General features: G+C 47.0%; 1 protein-coding gene across 1 annotated transcript in view; it reads left to right on the forward strand.

Moving 5' to 3' along the window:
* LOC310790951 (actin remodeling regulator NHS-like) overlaps positions 1-21,742 on the forward strand; it is a gene marked incomplete at both ends in the record, with an annotated part of 104,635 nt that extends 82,893 nt beyond the window's left edge. The window contains 12 exons of the mRNA XM_083652662.1: positions 11,286-11,438; positions 12,014-12,150; positions 13,147-13,194; positions 13,501-13,545; positions 13,773-13,817; positions 14,516-14,578; positions 15,416-15,605; positions 16,172-16,303; positions 16,433-16,585; positions 16,996-20,166; positions 20,699-20,840; positions 21,109-21,742. Coding sequence (XP_083508788.1) covers positions 11,286-11,438; positions 12,014-12,150; positions 13,147-13,194; positions 13,501-13,545; positions 13,773-13,817; positions 14,516-14,578; positions 15,416-15,605; positions 16,172-16,303; positions 16,433-16,585; positions 16,996-20,166; positions 20,699-20,840; positions 21,109-21,742 — 4,913 coding nt within the window. The remainder of the gene's footprint in view (positions 1-11,285; positions 11,439-12,013; positions 12,151-13,146; positions 13,195-13,500; positions 13,546-13,772; positions 13,818-14,515; positions 14,579-15,415; positions 15,606-16,171; positions 16,304-16,432; positions 16,586-16,995; positions 20,167-20,698; positions 20,841-21,108) is intronic.
* Between the last annotated feature and the right edge of the window lie 4,102 nt (positions 21,743-25,844).

Genomic DNA, 25,844 nt, shown 5'->3' on the forward strand with positions numbered 1-25,844 from the left:
GCTTTAGCAGAGAGGGAGTGTACCAGCTTTAGCAGAGAGGGAGTGTACGAGCTTTAGCAGAGAGGGAGTGTATGAGCTTTAGCAGAGAGGGAGTGTACGAGCTTTAGCAGAGAGGGAGTGTACCAGCTTTAGCAGAGAGGGAGTGTACGAGCTTTAGCAGAGAGGGAGTGTACCAGCTTTAGCAGAGAGGGAGTGTATCAGCTTTAGCAGAGAGGGAGTGTACCAGCTTTAGCAGAGAGGGAGTGTACGAGCTTTAGCAGAGAGGGAGTGTACCAGCTTTAGCAGAGAGAGAGTGTACGAGCTTTAGCAGAGAGGGAGTGTACGAGCTTTAGCAGAGAGGGAGTGTACGAGCTTTAGCAGAGAGGGAGTGTACGAGCTTTAGCAGAGAGGGAGTGTACCAGCTTTAGCAGAGAGGGAGTGTACCAGCTTTAGCAGAGAGGGAGTGTACGAGCTTTAGCAGAGAGGGAGTGTACCAGCTTTAGCAGAGAGGGAGTGTACCAGCTTTAGCAGAGAGGGAGTGTACCAGCTTTAGCAGAGAGGGAGTGTACCAGCTTTAGCAGAGAGGGAGTGTACCAGCTTTAGCAGAGAGGGAGTGTACGAGCTTTAGCAGAGAGGGAGTGTACGAGCTTTAGCAGAGAGGGAGTGTACCAGCTTTAGCAGAGAGGGAGTGTACCAGCTTTAGCAGAGAGGGAGTGTATCAGCTTTAGCAGAGAGGGAGTGTACGAGCTTTAGCAGAGAGGGAGTGTACCAGCTTTAGCAGAGAGGGAGTGTACCAGCTTTAGCAGAGAGGGAGTGTACGAGCTTTAGCAGAGAGGGAGTGTACCAGCTTTAGCAGAGAGGGAGTGTACCAGCTTTAGCAGAGAGGGAGTGTACCAGCTTTAGCAGAGAGGGAGTGTACGAGCTTTAGCAGAGAGGGAGTGTACCAGCTTTAGCAGAGAGAGAGTGTACGAGCTTTAGCAGAGAGGGAGTGTACGAGCTTTAGCAGAGAAGGAGTGTACCAGCTTTAGCAGAGAGGGAGTGTACCAGCTTTAGCAGAGAGGGAGTGTACGAGCTTTAGCAGAGAGGGAGTGTATGAGCTTTAGCAGAGAGGGAGTGTACGAGCTTTAGCAGAGAGGGAGTGTACCAGCTTTAGCAGAGAGAGAGTGTAGCTTTAGCAGAGAGGGAGTGTACCAGCTTTAGCAGAGATAGAGTGTAGCTTTAGCAGAGAGGGAGTGTACCAGCTTTAGCAGAGAGGGAGTGTACCAGCTTTAGCAGAGAGGGAGTGTAGCTTTAGCAGAGAGGGAGTGTATGAGCTTTAGCAGAGAGGGAGTGTACCAGCTTTAGCAGAGAGAGAGTGTAGCTTTAGCAGAGAGGGAGTGTACCAGCTTTAGCAGAGAGGGAGTGTACCAGCTTTAGCAGAGAGGGAGTGTACCAGCTTTATTAATGATTGGATGTGCCAGAATTTTCTCCAACTTAATAAAGACAAAACAGAGATAATTGTCTTCGGCAAAAAAGAAGATAGGCTCAAAGTTACTGCTCACCTCGAATCCCTATCTTTGAAGCCAAAGGACCAGGTAAAAAATCTTGGCATTATTATTGACTCTGATCTAAATTTCAACTCCCACATCAAGCTTATAAGAAAATCTGCCTTCTATCATCTAAAAAATATAGCAAGGATTAGAGGCTATATGTCCAAACAAGATCTTGAAAAACTAATTCATGCTTTCATCTCTAGCAGGCTAGACTACTGCAACAGTCTTTTCAATGGTCTTCCCAAAAAAGCTATTAAACAACTACAGCTCATTCAGAATGCGGCTGCTAGAGTTCTAACAAGAACCAAGAAAGCTGAACACATTACACCAGTTCTCAAATCCCTGCATTGGCTGCCAGTAAATCTTAGAATAGACTTTAAAATTCTGCTAATAGTTTACAAATCTCTCAACGGGTCAGGCCCACACTACATCTCTGAAATGCTTCTACACTATGAACCATCCAGATCCCTGAGATCTTCAGGCACTGGTCTACTAATTGTCCCGAGGACCAAATCAAAACATGGTGAAGCCGCGTTCTCCCACTATGCCTCTCATAACTGGAACAAACTCCCTGAACACATTAGATCTGCCCCTACTCTGCCTATTTTTAAATCCAAGCTAAAGACCTTTATGTTTACTCTTGCTTTTAACTGCTACTAAACTACTGCCTCTCTCGGCCTGTAATTAAAAAAAAAGATTCCTGTACATTTCCAACAAATGGACTGTACATGTAATAATAATACTGAAGAGTGCCTTGTAACTTATTTAAAACAGAAATAATGTTTCATGTTTGTTAATTTGAGTATATATTTTAACTAAAACTGTCGGCTGTGTTTTTTATGTGTTTTTTATATGTGCATTGCTTTGCTGCTTGTTTTTTCGATTATTGTTTTGTAAAGCACCTTGAATTGCCTTGTGTATGAAAGGTGCTATATAAATAAAATTTGACTTGACTTGACTTGACTTTAGCAGAGAGGGAGTGTACCAGCTTTAGCAGAGAGGGAGTGTACGAGCTTTAGCAGAGAGGGGGTGTACGAGCTTTAGCAGAGAGGGAGTGTACCAGCTTTAGCAGAGAGGGAGTGTAGCTTTAGCAGAGAGGGAGTGTACCAGCTTTAGCAGAGAGGGAGTGTACCAGCTTTAGCAGAGAGGGAGTGTACCAGCTTTAGCAGAGAGGGGGTGTACGAGCTTTAGCAGAGAGGGAGTGTACCAGCTTTAGCAGAGAGGGAGTGTAGCTTTAGCAGAGAGGGAGTGTACCAGCTTTAGCAGAGAGGGAGTGTACCAGCTTTAGCAGAGAGGGAGTGTACCAGCTTTAGCAGAGAGGGAGTGTACGAGCTTTAGCAGACAGGGAGTGTACGAGCTTTAGCAGAGAGGGAGTGTACGAGCTTTAGCAGAGAGGGAGTGTACGAGCTTTAACAGAGAGGGAGTGTAGCTTTAGCAGAGAGGGAGTGTACCAGCTTTAGCAGAGAGGGAGTGTAGCTTTAGCAGAGAGGGAGTGTAGCTTTAGCAGAGAGGGGGTGTACCAGCTTTAACAGAGAGGGAGTGTAGCTGCAGCAGAGAGGGAGTGTAGCTTTAGCAGAGAGGGAGTGTACCAGCTTTAGCAGAGAGGGAGTGTAGCTTTAGCAGAGAGGGAGTGTACCAGCTTTAGCAGAGAGGGAGTGTAGGAGCTTTAGCAGAGAGGGAGTGTAGCTTTAGCAGAGAGGGAGTGTAGCTTTAGCAGAGAGGGAGTGTAGCAGCTTTAGCAGAGAGGGAGTGTATGAGCTTTAACAGAGAGGGAGTGTACCAGCTTTAGCAGAGAGGGAGTGTACCAGCTTTAGCAGAGAGGGAGTGTAGCTTTAGCAGAGAGGGAGTGTACCAGCTTTAGCAGAGAGGGAGTGTACCAGCTTTAGCAGAGAGGGAGTGTAGGAGCTTTAGCAGAGAGGGAGTGTACCAGCTTTAGCAGAGAGGGAGTGTAGCTTTAGCAGAGAGGGAGTGTACCAGCTTTAGCAGAGAGGGAGTGTACCAGCTTTAGCAGAGAGGGAGTGTAGGAGCTTTAGCAGAGAGGGAGTGTACCAGCTTTAGCAGAGAGGGAGTGTACGAGCTTTAACAGAGAGGGAGTGTACCAGCTTTAGCAGAGAGGGAGTGTACCAGCTTTAGCAGAGAGGGAGTGTACGAGCTTTAGCAGAGAGGGAGTGTACCAGCTTTAGCAGAGAGGGAGTGTACCAGCTTTAGCAGAGAGGGAGTGTACCAGCTTTAGCAGAGAGGGAGTGTACCAGCTTTAACAGAGAGGGAGTGTAGCTTTAGCAGAGAGGGAGTGTAGGAGCTTTAGCAGAGAGGGAGTGTACCAGCTTTAGCAGAGAGGGAGTGTACCAGCTTTAACAGAGAGGGAGTGTAGCTTTAGCAGAGAGGGAGTGTAGGAGCTTTAGCAGAGAGGGAGTGTACCAGCTTTAGCAGAGAGGGAGTGTACCAGCTTTAACAGAGAGGGAGTGTAGCTTTAGCAGAGAGGGAGTGTAGGAGCTTTAGCAGAGAGGGAGTGTACCAGCTTTAGCAGAGAGGGAGTGTACCAGCTTTAGCAGAGAGGGAGTGTATGAGCTTTAGCAGAGAGGGAGTGCAGCTTTAGCAGAGAGGGAGTGTACCAGCTTTAGCAGAGAGGGAGTGTACCAGCTTTAGCAGAGAGGGAGTGTACCAGCTTTAACAGAGAGGGAGTGTAGCTTTAGCAGAGAGGGAGTGTAGGAGCTTTAGCAGAGAGGGAGTGTACCAGCTTTAGCAGAGAGGGAGTGTACCAGCTTTAACAGAGAGGGAGTGTAGCTTTAGCAGAGAGGGAGTGTAGGAGCTTTAGCAGAGAGGGAGTGTACCAGCTTTAGCAGAGAGGGAGTGTACCAGCTTTAGCAGAGAGGGAGTGTATGAGCTTTAGCAGAGAGGGAGTGTACCAGCTTTAGCAGAGAGGGAGTGTACGAGCAAAGAGTCCGTGTACTAATTGCAAATGTCAGCTCCTTCCATGGATGATGATTCTGCCCGGTGGTGATTTGAATGTCAACACAGATGACTGACTTTTGGCTCAACAGTGTCTTACTGAAAAAGCTGAATGGTTGTGCTGCGGTCGGCTTCTTATCCTCATGCTATACACCAGATTCATCTATATTGTTATCAGAAAGTTATTATTATCATCAGTGCCAGCACATCTTGTTTTTTTCATTTTATTACATTGCAAAAGTCGCCTCATCATAGCCTCAAGGTCTGTTTTGATTTAGATTTTTTTTGGTCATTCTATTTACTTTTCAGAAACAAATAAAAAAATACACATCAAAATCAATCCACAGATGAAAAGCAGGATGAAATAGGACTTGATTTGTATCTGCTGATGAAGCCTCTGTGTCATGGAGAGAGGGGGGGAGAGAGAGAGGAGAGAGAGAGAGAGAGAGAGGGGGGGGGGGGAGAGAGAGGAGAGAGAGAGAGGGGGGAAGAGAGAGAGGAGAGAGAGAGAGGGTGAGAGAGAGGAGAGAGGGGAAGAGAGAGAGGAGAGAGAGAGAGAGAGAGGGGGGGAGAGAGAGTAGAGAGAGAGAGGGGGGAAGAGAGAGAGGAGAGAGAGAGAGAGGGTGAGAGAGAGGAGAGAGAGAGAGAGGTGAGACAAACAGAGCGGGAAGAGAGAGGAGGAGGAACTGGTCGGCAGGGCCGGTGTGACTTGATTGCCGGACCCGATTTGGCCCCCGGGCCACCGGTTGAATAGGCGATATAGACTTTGGTTGACTTTGGCTTTTTGTGTCTCTGCTAAATTAAGACCTTTTCTGTTACAATATATTCTTTCCTGGGTGCACGGACTGAACTTCCTGCTTTCTACAGTGTCATTCTCCATTACCTCCTCTGCCTTCCTCTCCTCCTCTCTCCTCTCCTCTCCTCTCCTCTCCTCTCCTCTCCTCTCCTCTCCTCTCCTCTCCTCTCCTCTCCTCTCCTCCACCCCTCCTCTCCTCCTCTCCTCTCCTCTCTCCTCCTCCTCTCCTCTCCCCTCCTCCCCTCTCCTCCACCCCTCCTCCCCTCCTCTCCCCTCCTCTCCTCTCCTCCACCCCTCCTCTCCTCCTCCTCTCCTCTCCCCCTCCTCTCCTCTCCTCCACCCCTCCTCTCCTCCTCCTCTCCTCTCCTCCTCTCCTCTCCTCTCCTCTGTCCTCCTCTCCTCTCCGCTCCTCTCTCCTCCTCTCCTCTCCTCCTCTCCTCTCCTCTCCTCTCTCCTCCTCTCCTCTCCTCTCCTCTCCTCCTCTCCTCTCCTCCTCTCCTCTCCCCTCCTCCTCTCCTCCTCTCCCCTCCTCCTCTCCTCTCCTCTCCTCTCCTCTCTCTCTGTTCCTGTTGGCATGCAAGTGGTGATGATGACACTGCAAGTTGCTGACGCCGCACCTGCAGACTACAGGATGAGGGGAAGGGAGATGAGGAAAGAAGGAGAAGGATGAGTGAGAGGCAGAGAGAGGTGGAGAGAGACTGAATTTGATGTGTGTGTGTGTGTGTGTGTGTGTGTGTGTGTGTGTGTGTGTGTGTGTGTGTGTGTGTGTGTGTGTGTGTGTGTGTGTGTGTGTGTGTGTGTGTCTGCAGCACGTCAGTCAGCTACAGGCCCTGCCATGCCGGAGTCCGGTTGAGATGGGTCTTACTCTTAGCATGTCTTTGCTGGTCCTGGAGGTTATTCATGGTTGAGATGGGTCTTAGCATGTCTTTGCTGGTCCTGGAGGTTATTCATGGGTAACTCAGCTGAAGCTTCATTACAGCCGAATGCAGAGGAGAAAGACGAGGAGCAGGATAGGAAGAGAAAGGCAGAAGCGGGACAATGCAGGTATGCAAGCTGGGCTCTGTTCAGAAAGTCTAAAAGAAATGTTGAATGCCAGAATCTCGGTTCTCATAAACGCCTCTTATCACTGGCTTTTTGCTTCTTCCCGCTACGACTATTATTATTATTATTGCTGCCTGCATACATGCATATACTCATATACTGTATGTCCTTCCTTCCACAGGAAGCTACATACATACATACATACATGCATACATGCATATACTCATATACTGTATGTCCTTCCTTCCACAGGAAGCTACATACATGCATACATGCATACATGCATATACTCATATACTGTATGTCCTTCCTTCCACAGGAAGCTACATACATGCATACATGCATACATGCATATACTCATATACTGTATGTCCTTCCTTCCACAGGAAGCTACATACATACATACATGCATACATGCATATACTCATATACTGTATGTCCTTCCTTCCACAGGAAGCTACATACATACATACATGCATACATGCATATACTCATATACTGTATGTCCTTCCTTCCACAGGAAGCTACATACATGCATACATGCATACATGCATATACTCATATACTGTATGTCCTTCCTTCCACAGGAAGCTACATACATACATACATACATACATACATGCATATACTCATATACTGTATGTCCTTCCTTCCACAGGAAGCTACATACATACATACATGCATACATGCATATACTCATATACTGTATGTCCTTCCTTCCACAGGAAGCTACATACATGCATACATGCATACATGCATATACTGTATGTCCTTCCTTCCACAGGAAGCTACATACATACATACATGCATATACTCATATACTGTATGTCCTTCCTTCCACAGGAAGCTACATACATGCATACATGCATACATGCATATACTCATATACTGTATGTCCTTCCTTCCACAGGAAGCTACATACATACATACATGCATACATGCATATACTCATATACTGTATGTCCTTCCTTCCACAGGAAGCTACATACATACATACATGCATACATGCATATACTCATATACTGTATGTCCTTCCTTCCACAGGAAGCTACATACATACATACATACATACATGCATATACTCATATACTGTATGTCCTTCCTTCCACAGGAAGCTACATACATGCATACATGCATACATGCATATACTCATATACTGTATGTCCTTCCTTCCACAGGAAGCTACATACATGCATACATACATACATGCATATACTCATATACTGTATGTCCTTCCTTCCACAGGAAGCTACATACATGCATACATACATACATGCATATACTCATATACTGTATGTCCTTCCTTCCACAGGAAGCTACATACATACATACATGCATACATGCATATACTCATATACTGTATGTCCTTCCTTCCACAGGAAGCTACATACATGCATACATGCATACATGCATATACTGTATGTCCTTCCTTCCACAGGAAGCTACATACATGCATACATGCATACATGCATATACTGTATGTCCTTCCTTCCACAGGAAGCTACATACATACATACATACATACATACATGCATATACTCATATACTGTATGTCCTTCCTTCCACAGGAAGCTACATACATACATACATGCATACATGCATATACTCATATACTGTATGTCCTTCCTTCCACTATCATCGTGTTTTATGGTCGTGTTCCTGATGAAGATTTTTTTTGAATAACCTTTAATCTGTTATTATATCTGTGTCAGTGTTCCCCACAGGATTTTGAGCATTTGTGGTGGGGGACCGTAGACCCCCTAGGTGGGTGCGGGGGTGTGCCCCCCCGCGAGATTTTTTAAAAACATTTTAAAGTAAAATGCATGAATTTGGTGTACTTTGAGAAAGCTTAAGAGCAAAATTAAAAGGCTAGATCTATGAAGAACATAGGGTGTGGGTTTACAATGACAAACAAAATGTCTCCCTATAGGTCAGGGATACTCAACTTGCTTTGCCACTTTCGTGAAATGATAGAAGGCGAGGGGCCAGTTAATAAACAAACAATATACATTTTTCTGTAGCGGATTATAGGTTTTTGGGGTGTCAGCCGGAGTTTAGTCTGACAATGTTGTGCACACCGGATAGTTAGTTAGGTTAAGTTAGTTAGGTTAAGTACATACATAAGTGCCTGGGTAGCGAGCAGATGGCGGTATTTGACAATTTAGCAGCTAAATCATAGATTATTGAAAGATATTCCATATTCCAGACTGAAATGCTATAACAGAAGTATTGGCCAGAATGACATGAACATTTATTGGACACTTATTCAGCGGGTATCTTGCATGTTGCGTTCAGGTGCACTGTAAAAAAGAAAAAAACATTTTTTTTTTTGTGGCGGTCAAAATCCTTTTGTGGCGGCCCGCCACAAGTTCCTTTATGTATGGGAAACACTGTGTGTATTGAATTAATCATTTAATCCAGCACGTCCTTGTTCATGTTTTTGGAACTGGGCAGTGAGATGCACTCTGAGGGTAGGTCAGCCAGGTACTACTGACTGAGTGACACCCTGTAGAGCAGTCCGTTACTGTGACATATATATATATATATATATATATGTGTGTGTGTATATGTGTGTGTGATTTGGTCTGATCTTTTTTTTTTTTTTTTTTTTTTTTGATGACGCACAGCAGAAAACTGAGCTGGTAAAATGTTGCTGAGTGCTTCAGCCTTCAATGTGATGATGATGTGAGAGATGAGAGAGAGGACAGAAGGAAAGGGATATGAGAGAGGACAGAAGGAAAGGGATATGAGAGAGGACAGAAGGAAAGGGATATGAGAGAGAGGACAGAAGGAAAGGGATATGAGAGAGGACAGAAGGAAAGAGGGATGAGAGAGAGAAAGATGAATGAAAAAAGAGAAGGGAGGCAGGGAGTAAAGCTACACTAACAAATGTGACTCTCACAGCAACTAGGCCAGCGCCCTCTACAGACTGTTTTTAAAGAAACACCTTTGCTCCAACCTGCTTCCAATATTCTACAGCTCTATCCTTCTTAATGCTCATTACAACGAGGAATAATAAGTGCAGCATGTTTTACAAAATATTATCTCCAGATATCTGTCATTCTTGTGTATATATTGTCGACCATACGATCTCTGCAACTTCTTCTTCTTCTTCTTCTTCTTCTTCTTCTTCTTCTTCTTCTTCTTCTTCTTCTTCTTCTTCTTCTTCTTCTTCTTCTTCTTCTTCTTCTTCTTCTTCTTCTTCTTCTGTTTGGATATCTGCAACTTCCAAATGTGATTGAGTTTTGACTGCTGCAGAGTGACTGGCTGTGCCTGATCACTGCTGCAGAGTGACTGGCTGTGCCTGATCACTGCTGCAGAGTGACTGGCTGTGCCTGATCACTGCTGCAGAGTGACTGGCTGTGCCTGATCACTGCTGCAGAGTGGCTAGGCTGTGCCTGATCACTGCTGCAGAGTGGCTAGGCTGTGCCTGATCATAATCTTTTCTACGACGTGTTTTATAGTCATTAGATAGATTGGTTAATGTCAAGGACAAGAGGTGTGAATATCCGGAACAAGAACCATCCTGAAAGGGACATCCAGTATCTACGTGTATTTACTGCACATTAGTTTAACCTGACAGTGTTTCAGGCAGAAAGCTATGTGTTTGCTTGGTGTGAATATGCTTTATATGTGCCTCTTCAGCCCAATAGCTACAATGGGCTGCTGTTAGCTTGCTGACAGACACATGCTAGTCTTGTTGAGCAGTGAAAGGTTGCCTGGCTACTGATGTACAAGTGTGGCCTTCAAGGACACAACGGAATTGTGCATTCTAAATGAACGGATGGGAATAGATAGATGGATTCATAATGAGAGCTAAAGGGGCTTTGAGAGCAGATAATAGAGATGGATCAGGTGGATATCTGAGGCGCTCTGTGATTCGGGGTAGAAGTGCCTTTGTGTTTTTTTTTATTATTATTTTGATCATAATAAATAACAGCAGCAGCAAAGATGGAGGATTGAAGTGAACCTACAGTACATGGCTGGTTTTTGCACAGCTGCAGTGGAGAAAGTGGGTTTAGCTGCCACCTGCTGGTGTGGTGTGGCATGGCATCTACTCCAAAATAACAGAAATACTGAGAGACAATAATGTTTTCTCCACAGTCATCTTAAAAATAAAATGCAAGGATCACTTTATTATACTTTCCTCATGTTGTGTCTTTGGTGTATTTTGATGTTGGTTGCTTTAGTCTCATGGTATATAGTATCTCATGCACATTAGTTGGTGGTAAAAGGCAAAACCTGGCCTGGATCCCAGTTTATAGCAATTACTCTGTGGTGTTGGTAGAATAGACACTTGTTGAAAGGTGAGCCTCATCTGTTGGCATCAAGGACTCTGGATTAGCCCATTGATACCTGATGCAGCATTTGTGTGTGTATCCCTTTAAGACCGCGAACCGCGTACGCGGTCTTAAAGGGATACGCACACAAATGAGGGATATACACGCAAATGCTGCATCAGGTATCAATTGGTTAAAGCAGCTATATCTATAATGTTTCCAGTCCTTACCTTGGTCATTTTATTTTATTTTATTTTATGCTATATCAGCTTTGACATTTTTCCACTGTAGTTTTGCATTTATCCTGTGAAATCTTCTAATTGCTCTGTCTCTCCCCTCTCTTTTTAGTAGTGTCTAATCTGGATGTGTCTCTCCCCTCTCTCCTTAGCGGTGTCTAACCTGGATGTGTCTCTCTCCTCTCTCCTTAGCGGTGTCTAACCTGGATGTGTCTCTCTCCTCTCTCCTTAGCGGTGTCTAACCTGGATGTGTCTCTCTCCTCTCTCCTTAGCGGTGTCTAACCTGGATGTGTCTCTCTCCTCTCTCCTTAGCGGTGTCTAACCTGGATGTGTCTCTCTCCTCTCTCCTTAGCGGTGTCTAACCTGGATGTGTCTCTCTCCTCTCTCCTTAGCGGTGTCTAATCTGGATGTGTCTCTCTCCTCTCTCCTTAGCGGTGTCTAATCTGGATGTGTCTCTCCCCTCTCTCCTTAGCGGTGTCTACTCTGGATGTAGAGAGGAAGCTGTCGGTTCACTATCAGGCTCCATGGCACCAGCAGCACAACGTCTTTCATCCTTGTACGCGGCCACCATGTGTGGAGGAGCTGCACAGACACGCCCAGCTCAGTCTCAGGGCCCTGCACCGAGGTGAGGGCAGCTGATGTCTACATACATGACCAGTCAAATCACCACATTTGTCTTTATTTTGACCATTCTCCACATTTTATCTACTTTATAATGTAATAGTAAATACATCAAAACTGTGAAATAACACAAATTCGATTATACATTGACCAATAACAACAGCAATACAATTTAACAAGTCAAAACTATCTTCTATTTTAAATTCTTTAAAGTAGCCACCCTTTGCCTTGATGGAAAGGCAGAGCTTCAACTTCACAATTTATATTTGTCTCAGAAACAAATTTCACAAATTTCAGTATAAACCTTTAGATCACAATGGCTTTAAGATCATTAAAAGAAGAGAATACGTTTAATCAGTTCAATCATACGTGTCCAAACTTTTAACTACATTCAATCATGTAGATATGTGTGTGATTGTCCATATAGGCTACTTATGAGTGTGTGCCCGAGGAACCCACTCGACCTGATGATGATGATGTGTGTGTGTGTGTGTGTGTGTGTGCGTGTGCGTGTGCGTGTGCATGTGCGTGTGCGTGTGCGTGTGTGTGTGTGTGCGCGCGCGTGCGCGTGTGTCACAGACGAACAGCAGCGGCAGCGGTCCACCAGTCGGGAGCGGAACAGAGTAACCATCTCTATCTCAGTGGCGCCCCCTATGCCCACCTTCCCCTCACCACACACCATCCGGCGGCAACAGAGGAGTCGCCTTGCACGAGCGGTAAGGACAACATGCTTCACAACCAATCAAAGTTTGTTATTATACTCAACCAATTACCTGCAGGGACTACTTTACTCTACCTGATATTTCATCTTCACCTTTATAATGTTCTGTATTGCAGACCATTTCAGTAGCTAATTACGACGGGTGCGTTTGTAAATAGCCACTCTGTGCGCCGGAGCGCACACGGGGCCGCTTTTTTTTTTTTTTTATATATATATATATATATTTTTTTTATCCCATTTTTATCCCCCATTAGTGCTAATCTATATTTATCCTGGTTGCTGCTCCACCCTCTGCCGATCTGGGGAGAGCCGAAAACTGGCTCCATGTTTCCTCCGAGACATGGGCAGTTAGCCAGCCGCTTCTTTTCACCTGACAGAGGAAGCTTCACTGGTAGGACATAGCACGTGGGAGGATCACGCTATTCCAACCAGTTCCCCTCCCTCCGAACAGGTGCCCTTAACGACCAGAGGAGGCACCACTTCAGCGACCAGGATATTGCATGTTTTGGTGAAGGGGTTCCTATATGAAGGAAACCCCCAGGGGGCACGGGGAGAACATGCAAACTCCACACAGAAAGGCCCTTTTGACGACTCCACCCGGGCGGCGGGCACTCGAGGACATGCGGACGGGCACGCATTCCTTCAGCGTTCACAGCGTCCCAGGTGGGAATCAAACCCAGGACCTTCAAGCTGTGAGGCGACAGCGCTTACCACTGCACCACCGTACCCCCCACGGGGCCGCTTGTTGTAATGTACCGTACATCTGCGCTCTCATTTCAGCGTAGAGCGTCAGATTGGATTTACGAACATATCGGCTTTCTACTCCAGAGTAAATATGCTGTAATGTCGTGATACCAACATGGTTGTGGTGAAAGTGAATAATTCACTTGTTTTTCTATGTACACGTTTATGTGATTATTGACACTGATCTCCTTCCATACTTGTTTGACAATAAATTGACCCAGTATTTTATTGTGATGTTGCCATGCAGCAAGAGAGAGCAGAGAGAGAGCGAGAGTTAGACCATCAACCCAAGAAGGTAATCAATACACCTGGTTTGTCTGTGTGTTCATTGTCTGTTAATGGTTCACATCTTGACACCTACACAGAGATTTGTTATACTGTATGTCTCCTTGTTTGTGCACAGTCGAGGCACGTCTCTGATTTTGTGTTTCTGAGATGTACAGTATTCTAACACCTCCATACAAGATTAAATCCCAACTAAAAAACATTTTTGACTGTTTTGTCATTTTAGTTGTATTTGTGTTCATACACAACTTTCCCCCCAAACCCCCCATTCCATAGCAACTTCACCCTTCTCTCTTTCTTTCTGCACCTGCTGAAGGAGAGGACCATGAGAGAGACAGAGATCCAGACCATACAGAGAAAAGTAAGAACGTTTAGACATCGCTGGATTTTCAGTTTCAAAATTCTTCATTTATATTGAAGACTTCATACTCTGTGTGTGTGTGTGTGTGTGTGTGTGTGTGTGTGTGTGTGTGTGTGTGTGTGTGTGTGTGTGTGTGTGTGTGTGTGTGTGTGTGTGTGTGTGTGTGTGTGTGCGTGTGTGTGCGTGTGTGCGTGCGCGTGTGCGCGTGTGCGTGTGTGTTGCCACAGGAAAGACCAGGAAGAGAAGCGGACATTCAGACCATCCAAAGAAAGGTAAGGTTCAAGTAAAAAAAATTGATGATGATGATGATGATGATGATGATGGTAATGGTGATTTTATTTCACCATTTAAATTCAAATGCATTGGAATTTCTTGGTCACAAGCCACGCCTCCACATGGTATAAAAAACACATAAGAAAACATATACAAACAACAAAGACATGGATAGATTCAGCATGTCGCCACAGTGCAAATCAATAGCAATAAGGTGCAGTTGTGCTATTCGTACCGCCTCCGGGTAGAAACTGTTTACAAGTCGACTTGCTTTGCCCTTCTGTCTGGGCAGCGCTCCCAGCGGGAGCGTCCACCCGATGCTAGCTGGGTGATAAGACCCGTTGCCTGGGTGGCTGGGATATTATTGATTATTGATTGAGTATTGATTATTTTCTGGGCCCTGTCATGACACCTTTTAGCATAAATATCCCTCACAGGAGGCACATCTGTTCCATTTCTCTAGGACTACTGTATTACTGGAGAAAGTGAGCTTGGGATTATTATATTATATTATTATATTATATATTATATTATCATTATATTGTACTACCCTACCTGTGCACCATCACCATTCATGCTTCATTCTCTTTCTTATTTCTTCATTCACGATGCTTTCAACGTTTGGATCATTCATTGATCACATTATTGCCATTGCTTTGTTTTCTTCTTTGTTTGTTTTTGTACTTTGTGTTCATAGTTTGAGTGCTTTGACTCACTGCCCCCTATTGAAGGTTGTATCTTCATCCCATGGAGCAGAAAGGTATCCATCCATAAACATCTTCACTTTCTGTGGAACCCTCAGTTTGTGCTGTTGCACTTAGTTGTTCAATTATTTTCTCTTGCTAGTTTCAATCCCCTGTACTTTTTGTTATTGTTTTCGCCAGTTACACATACATCAGCATGTTATTTCTATACATAAATACACATATTTCTAAAGACAGTTAGAAAGGTGCTGAGATAGCATCTATGATCATGCTACATATTAGCACAATTAATTGTTGATACTGTATAATTTCAAATATTTCCTTGTTATATTTCCTTGTTATGATACAGTTTTTAAACTGTCCAGCTAATTGCCTTGTTGGAAATCAGCACACACATACAATCAAATAAAAACTGCTGCAATAGAACTGCTGAATGTGACAACATTTTCTTATTACCGTGTTGTCTGTCTGTCTGTCTGTCTGTCTGTCTGTCTGTCTGTCTCTCTGTCTGTCTGTCTGTCTGTCTGTCTGTCTGACTGTCTGTCTGTCTGTCTGTCTGTCTGTCTGTCTGTCTGTCTGTCTGTCTCTCTGTCTGTCTGTCTGCCTGTCTGTCTGTCTGTCTGTCTGTCTGACTGTCTGTCTGCCTTTCTGTCTGACTGTCTGTCTGTCTGTCTGTCTGTCTGTCTCTCTGTCTGTCTGTCTGTCTGCCTGTCTGACTGTCTGTCTGTCTGTCTGACTGTCTGTCTGCCTGTCTGCCTGTCGGTCTGTCTGCCTGTCTGTCTGCCTGTCTGTCTGTCTATCTGTCTGCCTGTCTGTCTGCCTGTCTGTCTGCCTGTCTGTCTGTCTGTCTGCCTGTCTGTCTGTCTGTCTGTCTGTCTGTCTGTCTCTTCCAGGCTACCTCCACAGGGGAAGGTGAAGGAGTTGACCCTTCAGGAGGCCACAGAGCCAAAGTGGCCGTCTCCAGCGCCCCGTCCACCCAGGACAAGCAGACCAACTGGTCCAAGGAGTCCCTCCCAGGATCAGAGCAGCGTTCTCCAGCCGACTCTCACATCTCCTCCTGCATCATCCCAATCAACGTCACAGGTACTGGGCAGTAAATGATGTACTGTTGATGTGCTTACATTACTGTAATTCAGCAGTTCCATTTTATTTTTTCAGATGAAAATAATCTCTGCATGGAAAAGATCACATCTAACAATGTTCTCTTTTCCAAAGTAACTTTTCTCACTATCTTTCACTAAGACATTTTAAATTAGCTGCTTTTTAATTTTACTTAGGTCGATTTTTACCTATATATTAAATCGCGCACTCGATTCCTAGGGTGGAGACTCTGGAGATGATGCGCCATGGGTGCACTTATGGAAATTGGCATGACATCACAGTTGCTCGAGTGACATCACTGATGACATCACGGACATCACAGTTGAGCAACTGTGCGCTATCGGCTCTCACATTATATTAATAAGATGATTGTAATATTGTAGTACTCTTTCCACCACTGCCCATTTGATAACGTCTCTTGTCTACTTTCAGACCAGGGTCACGTCATGTGACCAGGGTCACGTCATGTGACCAGGGTCACGTCATGTGACCAGGGTTACGTCATGTGAATTTGAAATCTCTGTCTTTCTGCACTGTTGTTTTTGGAGGTGTTGGTTTCGACCGGGAAGCAAGTGCCCGTTGCTCCCTCGTCCATTCCCAGTCGGTTCTTCAGAGGAGGAGGAAGCTTAGGAGGAGGAAGACTATCACTGGAATACCCAAGCGAGTCCAACAGGACATGGGTATGTTCCACACCTGCTCCTGAACTCTTCATTTTGTGGTGCATAATTCGTCTGGTGGCCATTTTCATTCATCTTTCCTTCATAGCATCTCTAGCGCTCTGCTCAACATTGCTATATGTTTCCATGCAGACTCGGATGAGTCTCCAGTGGCGAGAGAGCGCACAGTGATCGTCCATGTTGGCCCCCACCAACTGTCTCTGTGTCAGGAAGAGCTTTCACTCACTGCTCGTCTCCATCACACCCGCGACTCTGGCTGCCAGACTGACGATTTCTTTATAGCATGTAAGTGTCTCACAATGCAAAAGTCATTCTTTTTTCTCTAGTAGAGAACTTCTCAGGCTCTCAGGATCTCAAAGTCGTGTTCTGGGCTAAGAAGAAGAGTTTCTTATAGTCATGCCTACAGTCAATGGAAAAAGCTATGATTTTGCAGTCATAGATTTGATGGCTTCCAAGATGATTTGAGGTCGGGTCTATTTCTGCTGTTTGCTGTTTGTCACCAGCTTTTGTTCAAAGTGACTATTTGGGACATTTGAGCCGTCTTCCAGCTTCTAATAAAATAAAATGACGATTCCTCTCAGCCTAAGACCATCTCCGTCATAATGGCTTTTGAGATTGAAACAGACTGGTCAAAATCTGAATGAAGAAATGAATGGTCGGTGTTTGTGCCTCTTCTCTGTCTGTCCTCTCTCCAGGTACAGCTGCTCCATCCAGACGGCGAATCAGAGCTCAACGTGGCCACCAGGGAATCCCTGCATCTCTCTCCCACTCGACAGGCAACATTTCCTCCCTGGGTGACCAATCAGACTCCACGTACACCAGTGTTGCAGCCAATGGCGTTCGCTTGCGATCTCGTAGCCTTCCGCGAGAGGGCGGGCGCCTGATGGACAGTGATGACGACGACGACGACGACGACGACGACGACGACAATTATGATGACGACGACGATGAAGATGAGGAGTTATCACCGTATGAAACAGAGGACTTCATTCCATCTGGCCCCAGCCCAAGGATGATGATGATGATGATGAAGGATGAAGAGGAGAGCACAGATGACCAGGCAGCTCCTGAGCCGCTGCAGATTGGGAGCTTGAAGAGGTTGCAGCGAGGAGACCGAGGAGGTGGAGGAGGAAGCCCAGAGCATGGCTGGATGGAGAGAGGTCGTTCTCGCTTGCCCCGCAAGGCTGACATGGGCAGCTGTGAGATTTCCTCCAGTTCAGATACTTTCAGCAGCCCCATTCACTCTGTGTCCACCACAGGAGTCCTGGGCAGCCACGTGGACCACAAGGAGGACCATCAGTCGTCCAGTGGGAACTGGAGTGGTTCCAGTTCCACCTGCCCCTCTCAGACCTCTGAAACCATCCCGCCTCCCTCCTCTCCACCGCTGACAGGCTCCTCCCACTGTGACTCAGAGCTGTCACTCAACACTGTGCCCAATGCCATTGATGAGGGATTCACCCTGGACCCCTCCTACCACTCTGACCTCAGACCTCAAGGCCAGGGTCATAGGTCAAGCTCCTTCACATCCTCGGCCACGGACCAGCTGGACGATGCAGGGGTCAGTACGGCCAGTGAGGGGGAGTGGACTTACCCCCAAGACCAAGACCAGACTGAGCCAGACCCCGACCACACCCGACACCAGAGTCAGAGTCACGGGTTAGTCCCGGACTACAGCCCCAAACCAGGTCTAGAAGACCAAACCTGCTTCACTGACAAGACCAGCAACACTGAGAAAGAGCCTGGCTCACATTACCCATCTGACACGGAGGGCTTCTACTCCTCTTCTGTGCATTTTGGAGAATGCAATCAGACTTACAGAGGATACACGTACAACTATGCAGAGCCGGGGCCCGACTGTGGCCAACCCAACACTGTGGCAGCAACACTAGCCCATGGAGTTTACATCCAGCCTCAGAACCAATTCAGAGCAGGCACTATGACCCTGGGGAGGACCTGCCGTCCACTGAGGAAACCAAAAGTCAAACCTCCGCCTCCCAAACGGAGCTCCTCACTGAAGGAGAGCAGCAGCAGTGTCGATGTAGGAACAGACGCACAGGCCCATCAAGATCAACCAAAGACAGTTAGCGAACAAGAAGTCACCGTGTCTTCCAGAGATATGAAGTTGGATCTGGAGCTGGAGCTTGGGGGTCCTCCAGAACCACTGGAGACGTCGTGTCTGGTGGCAGAACCTCTGGGAGCATGGGGGATGGGGTTGGGGGAAACAGTGGATATAGTAGAACCCATGTCCTTCAGCTCTACGGACACACACTCATTCAAAGATGGAGGTGCTGTGCAATCTGACTATGCAGACCTGTGGCTTCACAACAACGAGCTGAGGTCCAACAATGGCGAGTACACATCCATGTCCAACTCCAGCACGACCACTGGCACCACTGTCATGGATTGTATCAAGTCACCAGACAGCTCTTCCTCCTCCTCGGACACCCAAACCCAGGCCCTCGCCCAGGCTTCGGAGACCAGGGCAACTAGCCCCCCACTGCCCCCTGGAGAAGGAGACTTCAAGCTGGCCTCACCTGAGAAGCTGGCTGGCCTGGCCTCCCCCTCCAGTGGCTATTCCAGCCAATCAGAGACGCCAACATCAACCTTCCCTTCATCTTCGGCAGCGTTCTTCCCGGGACCTCTGTCTCCCACGAGTGGCAAGAGGAAGCCCAAAGTGCCCGAGAGGAAGTCCTCTCTCTCTTCGCTGCAGCACTTCCCTCGAGACGGAGCTTCCATTTCCTCTTCCTATAAAAGAGACCCAGACTTCCCCCCTCCGCCGTCTCAGCTCGATCTGAACGTTCTTCATGGTGCCCACGCTCGACACACGCTGTCCCACCGGACGCACCACCTGCACACGCTCCACCACAGCAAACACAGAGCTGCTGCTGGAGCCACTGGAGGAAAGTCTTCATCCAACAGCAACCCTCTGAGTTCTCTCCCTATTCCCTTGATACCCAGCTCCAACCTGTTGGCCATCACACCATCTGCTCTGCGTTCAGTGCAGCTACGTTCAGTCAGCCGGCGCACAGACAACTCTGCCGCTACAGAGCAGGAAACGCCGAGTAGAGCCGAGACTGCTACCAGACCCAAATGTGCCCCTAGTGGTGCTACACTGGCTCCGCCTCCAATCAACACGAGGCCCCTCCCTCCACGCAGACCACCCCCCCGGCCGCCATCTCAGGACCACACTTCCTCCCCTGAACACGCCCACCCACCTCCGCCCGGCCGCCACCCCGACGGGCCTCCGCCCTATGAAAGCTTGCGACTCAGACAGGACCGCTATGGACCCGGAACCTTCTGGGCGATGACGGCCTTTAGAACCCGGGTGGAACCGCCGTCCGTCCTCCCCGACGACAGTTCACCTTTGCACCGGCCTGTGCCCCGCGCCCCCAACCCGTCGCCCGTGGATCTGCACACCCACATCCACTCACACGGAGAGTTCAGGGGGCTCGCACACTCGGCTCACGCACACCCCGAGTTCAGGGTGCTGGGGGAGCGCACGTTCTCTCTCGACGACGACGACGACGAGGAGGAGGAGGAGGAGGAGGAGGAGGAAGAGCAGGTGAAAGAGCCACCAATAAGGGCTGCGTGTTCCAGAGGAGGCCTGCGAGCAGACCACCCTCCACCCCCTGCGTATGAGTTCTGCTCCCACTCAGACTCAGGGCCTTGGGTTAGTCCAGCCAAAGTGCCTGGTACCACAGCGGAGACATCGCATCCTTACCTAATCAGCGATGCACGAGCAGGAGGACGAAGAGAGGAAGATGAGGAAGGGACATCAGGTGCTACCAGAAGTGCCCACCAGCAGCAGCCACAGGAGAGCAGAGACGACTCCACCACTCCTGACACTGAAGACTACTTCAGTAAAGGTAAGCCTTTCAACCTGATTCACCTCACTTGATCCTGCAATGAAGGCCTTTTCTGTATTACTGATAACAGAATAACAACACACGTTTATTGATTTCATGATTTCTAGATCAGAAATCACAAAATCACAAAATGATCTTACTACACGCCTGCTACTATCACTGTGTCATGATGCAGTAACATTTTGTCATGGAATGAGTGACGCTGTCATCTTTAACCTCAACACACCACACGCACACACAACACACACACACACACACACACAACACACACACACACACACACAACACACACACACACACACACACACACACAACACACCACACGCACACACAACACACCACACACACAACACACCACACACACACACACACACACACACACACACAACACACCACACGCACTTAGGAAAAGCATGCTTATCTCATGGTTTGCATAGTAAATGATCAGACAAGCAGATGACATGTGATAGGGATGTCATGTGATGTCATGTCATGTGATAGGGATGTGATGTGATGTCATGTCATGTGATAGGGATGTCATGTGATACAGATTCCACGCCCAGTGACAATTCACTCTCCCCTCTGATGGATGACACCAAAGTGGAAGATGACATCATTTTCACGTCACCTAATAAGACACGCACAACAGAGGATCTGTTTGCCATGATACACAGGTACTGTATATCTATCTATCCTTCTTCTTCTTCTTCTTCTTCTTCTTCTTCTGTGGTGTTTTATGGCAATTTACATCCTTTATGTTGCATTACCACCTCCTTCTGGATTTATCCATCCACCGCTTCCCTACATTCTGTCCTTCTGGTCCTCTTGGGTCTAGCGCCGACTTAGGCACTCCCTCCTTCCCTCTATCCTCTCGTCTGTCTTTATATCTGTCTGGTTGAATCTCTGTCCACATCTGAATACTAATATGATTTCTTATTTCAGATCCAAGAGGAAGGTCCTGGGCCGTAAAGATTCAGGAGACTTGAATGCAAAGTCTCGCCTGTGCCCGACAGCAGCGGTGATCCCCTGCAGTGTCTCCAGCAACATGGTCCCACCGGCTCCTCCTCTGAACAGCCCAGCAGCCCTGGCCACTGCCGCGGGCGCACAACGTGCCCCTGTGCCCATCTACCGCAGCGCCAAGAAGTCCAGCACGTCCAACGAGGAGTTCAAACTCCTGCTGCTGAAGAAAGGCAGCCGGTCTGATTCCAGCTACCGCATGTCGGCGACAGAGATCCTAAAGAGCCCCATCACCCCCAAGTCCCCCGGGGATCCCCTCCAGGAGGGGCCCTTTAGGCAGGCTGAGGAGCCCCCCTCTCCGCTCCAGGAGCCCCCCATTTCTGGCCTGGACCAAATCCAGATCCCAGGCCTCTTTCCCAGGGCCAATTCTGAGAGTTTCACGCCCAAAACTCTCCCTATGTCGGCTGCATCCCGACAGGGCCGCTCGCGGATCCCTCCTGTAGCTAACAGCAGTCGCTATAGCACGCGTAGCCGCCTCTACACGGCGCCCATGCAAGCCATCTCTGAAGGCGAGACAGAGAACTCGGACGGGAGCCCTCATGATGACAGATCATCCTAAAACGCAGCACATCAGAGATGTCCTCTAGATGGCCCCTAGCTACAACTACCGGGACTTTTGTCATCTTGGATAGGTATGAAACAAAGGTAGACTACTGCAAATAGCGCCCCCCGGTGTTTGGATCAGCTATTCTTTTAGGATGTTGAACAAGGTGTTGTGAAATACTGAATCATAAAGCGATGGTTCTGAGACCTTTGAGGATATACCTATATACTGTATGATCAAAAGAATAAGCTCTCTGTTAGTTAAGAGAGCAAGACTGAAGACCTATTTTGATTGAACTGTCTTTTTTTATACATCTCCCAAATATTTGGTAAACTATGACAAGTCTGGACAACCTACGTGTGCATCTAGGAGCACATGGAACATCCATTGTTATTTCTACTTCCTGTGTTCTGAATTGAGTGTGTGTATGTGTGTGTGTGTGTGTGTGTGTGTGTGTGCGCGTGTGCGTGTACGCGCGTGCATGCGTGTGTGTGTGTGCGCGCGTGTCGTTGAGGAACTGCTTTGTTATGAAACGTTTTCATTATATTCTCTCAACTTTTGGTCTGACCAGAGTCCATACCATAGAGACCATAGACTGGTCCATACTCAATATATCCCTGCAAACAAGCAAGGAGTGTTTGCTTGTGGATATTGTCACCATGCAGGGCAATCTCCAACACGCCACCATTATGTCCATCTGCAAACCTGAGAGTATAATGACACAGAGCCAATCATATATGTCTTCACGTAAATGAGATCCAAAAAGCTCACATGATGCATGTATTTTTGTAAAACAGCACCTCAGAACATGATGGTCACGTTTCACCATGTTGCGTGGTCCATTATGAAACATCCCCTGGACCCGGGTTTCTGTCCACATTTTTTGTGGTTCTTTTGGATTCTATAAGAATGAATCTTTCGCTGTGGTCTGGTTCAGACATTTGTAAACACGTTGTAAACACATTGTAAACACATTGTAAACACATTGTAAACACATTGCCATCTGAGAGTGTAAAGAGGAGGAGCAAGGGCTTGTTTTTAGATGGGCCCCATTTGTCAAAGACACAGGCTAATTTTGGACAATCGCACAGTGGCCTTTCTCTACTAGAGGTGGTTGTAAGCAGGGCTATTAGCAGTCCCCATCTACATGCTATTAGCATGCTATTAGCAGTCCCCATCTACATGCTATTAGCATGCTATTAGTAGTCCCCATCTACATGCTATTAGCATGCTATTAGTAGTCCCCATCTACATGCTATTAGCGGTGCCGCGTCTATGTGCCGACAGGCCGCAGTGCCGACAGGTCGCAATGCCGATAGCCCACAAGCAGAACCAGCTGAGCGAGGCGGCGTGCAGCGTGTCGGTGGAGCTAACCTCTCCCAGCCCCCACGCCAAACCTAACCTCCCCCCATGCCTAAACCTAACCTCCCCCAGACCCTAACCCAAAACCTAACCTCTCCCACCCCCATGCCAAACCTAACCTCCCCCCATGCCTAAACCTAACCTCCCCCAGACCCTAACCCAAAACCTAACCTCTCCCACCCCCATGCCAAACCTAACCTCCCCCCATGCCTAAACCTAACCTCTCCCACCCCCACGCCTAAACCTAAGGTTGGCATTGCGGGTGGTCGGCATAGCGCGTGGACCCCCTATTAGCATGCTATTAGCAGTCCCCATATACATGCTATTAGCATGCTATTAGTAGTCCCTATATACATGCTATTAGCAGTCCCCATCTACATGCTATTAGCAGTCCCCATATACATGCTATTAGCATGCTATTAGCAGTCCCCATCTACATGCTATTAGCATGCTATTAGCAGTCCCCATATACATGCTATTAGCAGTCCCATACATGCTATTATTAGCATGCTATTATCAGTCCACCTGCTGCCCACAAATTGTCCCTCTGACAGTCTTCCCTCTCGCCTTCTTAAAGAAGTCTTTGACTCGGTTGGGCCAATTATTTTATTGCTAATTAGAAGAAGAAGAAGACGAACCCGTCTTTATTTGTCACACAACAACCCAACACATGTATGTATTCAGCCACACAACCCAACACACGTATGTATTCAGCCACACAACCTAACACACGTATGTATTCAGCCACACAACCCAACACACGTATGTATTCAGCCACACAACCAAACACACGTATGTATTCAGCCACACAACCCAACACACGTATGTATTCAGCCACACAACCCAACACACGTATGTATTCAGCCACACAACCCAACACATGTATGTATTCAGCCACACAACCCAACACATGTATGTATTCAGCCACACAACCCAACACACGTATGTATTCAGCCACACAACCCAACACACGTATGTATTCAGCCACACAACCCAACACACGTATGTATTCAGCCACACAACCCAACACACGTATGTATTCAGCCACACAACCCAACACACGTATGTATTCAGCCACACAACCCAACACACGTATGTATTCAGCCACACAACCCAACACACGTATGTATTCAGCCACACAACCCAACACACGTATGTATTCAGCCACACAACCCAACACACGTATGTATTCAGCCACACACACACTCATGTTACAACCCAACACACGTATGTATTCAGCCACACAACCTAACACACGTATGTATTCAGCCACACAACCCAACACACATATGTATCCAGCCACACTCACACTCATGCTGACGGTGGCCAGTGAAATATAGTCTCTGCATTCATCCCATCCAGGCTTGTCCTTCCTTCGGTGGGCAGCCAGGAGCAGTGGGCAGCTTTCTTGTGTACAGCGCCCAAGGACCAACTTTGGTTGTAGTCATCACTGGTCAGATGACGTATGGAGGAACCTCTTAATGCCTCTCTCAGTTCTGGTTGTGTTCCAGCTGCCTTCAAACATGCTGTGGTACTCGAACCCTAACAATATACATGCAGACATATACATGACATATACCGTACATACAGACATATACTGTACATACAGGCATATACATGACATATACACATACAGTGTTACGGAGGTCTGATCTCCACTGATTGGAGGCGTGGCAGGGAGCTTGGCTCCGCCCAGTGCTATCAGATCTTCCCTCCCAGACGGGTCCTGTTCTATGTGCAGGTTTGAGCCTGGCTGCATTCTTGTAGCTCGCGTCTGACCAGGACACACCCATCATCTCTGAGTACCTCGTCACAGAGCTATGACATCATCAGTGGCCAGTCACATCTCACATGAGGTCACAGGCACCTGCAGGCAGCATTGTGATGTCATAACTCCTCTCACTTCCAGCCAGTGATGTCACACTTAAGACACTTGTGGCACTTGTGATGTCACCGATGTCATCAGAGAAGTGCCGTCCAGAAGAGGCCCGTATATGCCTTGAATGTCAGCCGCCGTGGAGCATTTGTAACATACAGAGACATCTACATGTACCCGGGCCCTGTTCCAACACATTTCAATCACATGGTCTATTAATCCAACTTTCAAACCAGATCACATGGTCTATTAATCCAACTTTCAAACCAGATCCCTATGTTTAGGCTGGTCAAAGATATTCCAACTGCTGGCCAGTCGCGCTGTGCTGACTTCAGTGGAGTGAAAGGTGCATTTCAAGGCAGTTTGAAGCATGGTATTGAGTGTAGACAGTGGACATACTTTAGAAGGTCTGCAACTGGTTTAACTGGAGGCTAATTTGGAAAGGTTTCCAAAAACCAACTTCTCTTTTGCACTTCATTGTGATTCCTCAAGAATATTCCTTGAAAAGAAATATCTTATAATGAAATTGCATATGTATATTTGTACTCAATATAAAGTCATATCTATATCATAAAGTGACAAGCAGACATTTTATAGGGAATCAACCCAAAAGTGTAGCAAAGAAGAACAGGTCTCAACGATGACGTTTTTCATGATGTGAAGGAATCTCCACAACAATCTAATGGACACTGTTCTCCTCTCCTTGTTGCCTCTCCTTGGTTTGCACTGACCCAGTAGCATCAGACAGCTTTACCCTTCTGACTTCATATCACAAAATCTGAAAGAGAAGAGACACGAGGAGGGAAGGACCGGATACCACCATTATTAATTATTACTTAATTAATTATTATTAATTTAGCAATGCATCCATTGGCCATT

This window comes from Poromitra crassiceps, assembly GCF_964638095.1.
Source record: "Poromitra crassiceps genome assembly, chromosome: 16".
NCBI classification, from domain to species: Eukaryota; Metazoa; Chordata; class Actinopteri; order Beryciformes; family Melamphaidae; genus Poromitra; species Poromitra crassiceps.